Raw genomic sequence first — 5,745 nt, forward strand, 5'->3', positions numbered from 1 at the left:
ATCAGACACAGCTCTGTTGTTGTTGGACCACCTTTGTTATCAGACACAACTCTGTTATTGTGGGACTGCCTTAGCTACTCAGACATTGCCTTTGCTGATCAAACACAGCTCTGTTGTTGTTGGACCACCTTTGTTATCAGACACGGCTCTGTTGTTGTTGGACCACCTTTGTTATCAGACACAACTCTGTTATTGTGGGACTGCCTTAGCTACTCAGACATTATCTTTGCTGCTCAGACACAGCTCTGTTGTTGTGGGTCTGCCTTAGCTACTCAGACATTCCCTTTGCTGCTTCAGCACAGCTCTTTTATTGTGGGACTACCTTTGCTGTCAGACACGACTCTGTTATTTTGGGACTACCTCTGCTGCTCTGACACCGGTGTGTTATTGTGGGATTGCCTTTGTTGTTCAGACACAACTCTGTTATCGTGGAATTGTGAAAACAAAATCGAGTATGATTAATAAAAATAGTCATATAGCAACAGAACTGGATTTAAACATGAAATTGGTCTACAAAAGCAAATTGTGGTCGAACAACAAACAATGAGCTGTCTTTATTGTTCAGACACAACTTTGTTATTGCAGTACATCTTTTTTTTTATAAAAACATATTTTTTGTTATATCACTAGTTTTTACTCAAACATAACTGTTTTTATAATACTGCTTTCTTTTTCAGACATACCTTTCTTATTTTTGCTCCATCCAGCCGGTATCCACCAAAGTAACCATAAAGCAGTTATACTGTAACTTTTTAAAATGTACACGTATCTTCACGAAATTTTACAGATTATCAATAAACATTACAATGTTTTCGTATATAAAATATCAGCTTTTTTTTTTTGGATTAATGATTTGTTCCTCTATTTGTTCTTTTCGAATGTTGACTATCCAACATGCAAAGTAATTTTGATTTTAAGATTAAAAATACTTTTATGAGTCAGAAAATTGTCAAATTTCACATGTGAAATCTCTATAACCTCCAGATAATTATCAAACGTTTCTGTTTAAAAAACTTTATATTTTATCTGTTGTTTTCTCTATGTTATCTCTGTACAGGTTTGGTCATTTGACCAATTATAACACGAAACTACAAATGTTTATTCCAAATAGCTTAAATCTCGTAATGTTGTACATCTATATATATGGCCCAGCATGGCCAGGTGGTTACGGCACACGACTCGCAATCTGAGGGTCGCGGGTTCGAACCCCCGTCACACCAAACATGCTAGCCCTTTCAGCCGTAGGGGCATTATAATGTGACGGTCAATTTCACTATTCGTTGGTAAAAGAGTAGCCAAAGAGTTGGCAGTGGGTGGTGATGACTAGTTGCCTTCCCTCTAGTCTTACACTGCTAAATTAGGGACGGCTAGCGCAGATAGCCCTCGTGTAGCTTTGCGCGAAATTCAAAACAATCAATCAATCTATATATATGTATTATTTTTTATTTTATTGACTTTTCAGCCGTGTCTGACTTAACAGTAACATTACATAAGCTGCAATCACGCGGAACATGTAGCTCATGCTACTGTATCCAACAGCACAAAACTGGCCTTAACAAAGTTCAACTATCTTAGCTTTTTTTCTAGTGGACCAGTATTTTCTAGAATACAATCACATTTTGGTTATAATACATTACATATGTAAATATATTAATAGTATTGAAAAATAAATTCTTAAATTTCAGTTATTTTTCTTAAAACAATGATCTCTTCTACTTACGAAGTTTGTACTCGCTTGCCGTAATTTGCTAAACCTTGTCGAATTTCGCACGTGGAGGATGTAAAACAAAATATTTGTTTTAGGTTTTATATATGTATCTTGAAATAACAAAAATATCATAAATTACTATATCAGTACCACGGAATTCCACTGTAATTTATCATAGTTACTACCTATGCTGTATTTGGGTCTAAAAATATAATTTTTCGATCACCATTTCGTCTTACCCCTTCTCTCCAAGCCTACAATGAAAAAGACAGTTTTTTCCCGTGTAAACACTTTGCAAAGAATGAGAAAACCACGTGGGGAAGATCGTTAGTTTTCGATCGGTTATAAACAAGTCATAGAACGAAGTAGGTGTATGTAAACAAGTATTTCCAAAAACGGAAGAGGTGGGTGGGACCACCTTGTTTAATTCACTAAATATAATAACATATCAGAAAATATAAAAGATAGGAGGTTCTTCTTTTATATTCTACCTTTTCAATATCGGTAAGTTAAGTTTCTAATTCGTAAGGAACTATAGACTTTGTATTTGGACATCACAAATATTTAATCTGAACCAAAGCTGAATTCAACATATCACGTGACACACAAAAATCGATATTTAGGAACTTTATTTTAATTTTTATTTTTAGATTAAAAAACTAACTAATGCATAATACTAAAATTCAAATTATAATCTACAATTTGATACCAAACTTACGTGACATACATTCTTAAAATAGTAGTCTAATAAAATTTTTAATGTTAATCTAGAAAGTGATGTCATGCCCTCTGACCCTTACTCATATGAAAACCCGTAGTGATAGGGTTCACTTTAATAATATCAATAATTAGTTTTTAATGACGACTTTCTTTTTTGTAGAACAGCCTTTGTTCTTCAGATACAGCTCAGTTTAAGAGAGAAACACTTTTATTAAACTTTGTACAAAACTCAGTTTTTATGGAGGCAACTGAATGGTTAATATTTGCAATGATTGAATTTTCTGATCTTCTTAACTTTTACTTCTAAAAGATTTAGGAGTATCGATAAATCTGCTCTTCAGACGGAATATTTATTGCTAGATCCAACATTTTACTTTGAAAGAGCTCTATTTTCAGGATTACTTTCGTATTTAGACTTTTAAGTCCAGTCTAAACATTCCTACATTATTATTTGTTTAAAATATTTTGAGATCTGTGGTCATTCAAACATGCAAACATTTCATGGGTAGGTCAAACCTAAAGGCAGCTTTTCATATAACACTATATTATTTCTATATAACTAACTCAGTCCCTTCGTGCCTCTTAATTCGACCATCAGTTCAAAGCTGGATGAAATAGCTCTCGTTACTCCACGAAAATCGTGATAAATCGTCGGTATTTGAATTCAGTGTGATTTTTCCTTCAATCAAACGACGCCGAGCATTTTTGAGGAAGATGTCCTTTTTATATATCCTAGTTCATTTAAAGTAACCTACTTTCGTACAGAGCACACAGCAAAGATCTCAAAGATAGTGACCATTCACACTTGGCCGGATTTGTTGCAGTGAAGTTAATGTGAATTTAATACAAATATGACTTCAGTCACTTTTTCATAACCCTTAGAAATAAGATGCTATAAGTTCAAGTTTCTGATTGCTGTTGAATAGTTTTGTGCACAGTAAAACGTGTATGGCAGAACAATGCGATTGTTTCTCCCTGCATATGTATTTTCACTAAGGTACAAAGCTTTCTTCACAGTTAAATAAAGAAATCGTAACAACAAAATAACGTAGCACCACGCTAGGGTACAAATTCCATGATGAGAAACTATAAGATATATTCTGGTTTTGGAGGTATCTGTGGCAGAAGAACTCAAATTTAATCTCCTTTCGCCTGTCTCACAAACTGAAAAACAAAAGGCAGAGTAGATTTGAGTGCTCAAGCCGAGAACGTCCTACTGCCTTGCCATATTTTACTGTTTGCAACCAGTTGGGGAAGGGTGGTTGTTCTACTACTATTACTAGGTGTGATGAGTAGAAACTTATCTCCCTGACGTTGGAATGCCAGCCTTTTTGTAGTGGTGTAAGCTTAAATTTAGTTAGATAGTAGGGAAAGAACCATAACTGTAAGGGTTCAAATTCTTTGAATTCTTTGAACTAGTATAAATAGCTATGTTATTATGTACTGCGGTTTCTCTATTTTCCTAAGGGAAAGGTTTCGTTCCTTAATTTTGCATTTGTTTATCATCAAAAGTTTGGTCAGGCTGTTTTTAACGCTTTCTTTCTTTTCTATGTGAGCTTTTTCTCAAGCGTAAAAAGCTATTCATATATTTTATGCTATAAAAATACTTCAAATGTTTACTTAATCAAACTTACGTAATTTATTATTGCTGCTTTCCCTTCTTACGGACCTACTAACACATGTCAATGATATATTTAGTATTAACAGTGTCATTAGAGTGGTACGTTTATGGAACTTATAAAGTTGGTTTCATTCTAATTATCTTTGCATGACCGATCCTATTTGCAGTTTCTTCTCTTTAAGAATTTCTTTTCTTTCTTTACTTCCAGGTTGTATACGACAACATGTGTATTCCCTCCCCACAGGAGTTACTAGTGGAACCAGGAATGACTATTATTATCCATTGAACCTTCTATATGGTCACGGATTTAAACTTTTTTCTTTCTTTTTTTTTATTTTTAGTGGACCACAAGTACCTGTAGAATTTTGCAGTTTGAAAAAAATACTCGCTTACAAAAATGTCTCTTTTAAAATGTGTATTAAATAGGTGAAATAAAAATATTAACCACATTTACGAAACTTGAAAAATTTACTAGACTGTTACAAGAAAGAATTGGTGAGGACTGGTTCTAAACCTTGCGGTACGACAAAATATATACCTACAAATTAGTGTTATATTTTAACCTTTTCGGGGCTGGTTTTAAACCTTGCGGTACGACAAAATATATACCTACAAATTAGTGTTATACCTCAACCTTTTCGGGGCTGGTTTTAAACCTTGCGGTACAACAAAATATATACCTACAAATTAGTGTTATACCTCAACCTTTTCGGGGCTGGTTCTAAACCTTGCGGTCCAACAAAATATATACCTACAAATTAGTGTTATACCTCAACCTTTTTGGGGCTGGTTCTAAACCTTGCGATACGACAAAATATATACCTACAAATTAGTGTTATACCTCAACCTTTTCGGGGCTGGTTCTAAACTGGATGGTAAAGTGCTGCTAATTGGTTGCTCTCCCTCTGGTCAGTAGTTCCTAATTAAGTATAGCGTCATATAGCCTTAGTAGCTTTGCTGTAGATGAAAATATACCTCAATGTTTTGTGAACAGTAGCTTGTACTTAATGATGTCACATTATGAAATTGGACTGCTTTTGAACATTATTATAGAAACGGTTAACGGGTATGATTATCCCAAAATAGATTTTGATTGTCAAAGTACTTTCAGCATATTTATAAAAGTTAAACATATTCAAAAAGCAATTACTGATTTAATTAATCTTGCATGCTTTATTCATTTTTTGCTCATTAAATTGGTGGAGTGTTTGTCGTTAAAGTTCACAAGCTAGCAGTGTACCCTTACGAGACTAATTTTCTGCTTTGGATATCTATTTTTGACATAATGTTTCTTATTTATTTACAAATATATTTTCCAAAAACATTTAAAAATTAATTACAACAATCGCCGGTTTCCCGAAAACTAGAAACTATGTGATTATTTTGTTGTGGCCCCTTGTATGCTTTCTTTAGACTGTCATGAAGCTTAATTATATAAGTTTCGCAACCGTTTTTTACATGCTTACCAAAAGTATCTATCTTTATAATTTCTGTTCTTCACTGTATTTACAATTTAAAAAATCAGCTTTATTAAATCAATTATGGAAACTTTACAAAATATACCGTATATATTTCACTGAATCACCCATGTAAATTTCAGTATTAACTTCACTAATACTTTGTATGTTATTGAATTGGGTTAACCTGTTAATATGAGAAGTATCCACATCTGACATCAACTAATAGTAAACAGACT

At 33.5% G+C, this 5,745-nt stretch overlaps 1 protein-coding gene across 1 annotated transcript in view; it reads left to right on the plus strand.

Annotated features, from left to right (window-relative positions):
- Window positions 1-4,488, plus strand: part of LOC111086708 — a 38,225-nt gene extending 33,737 nt beyond the window's left edge. The window contains exon 5 of the mRNA XM_022390647.1: window positions 4,258-4,488. Within this exon, the coding sequence (XP_022246355.1) occupies window positions 4,258-4,335 (78 nt within the window). The 3' untranslated portion in view covers window positions 4,336-4,488. The remainder of the gene's footprint in view (window positions 1-4,257) is intronic.
- The last annotated feature ends 1,257 nt before the right edge of the window (window positions 4,489-5,745 follow it).

Source organism: Limulus polyphemus, unplaced genomic scaffold, assembly GCF_000517525.1.
Source record: "Limulus polyphemus unplaced genomic scaffold, Limulus_polyphemus-2.1.2 Scaffold1347, whole genome shotgun sequence".
In the NCBI taxonomy this organism is placed as follows: Eukaryota; Metazoa; Arthropoda; class Merostomata; order Xiphosura; family Limulidae; genus Limulus; species Limulus polyphemus.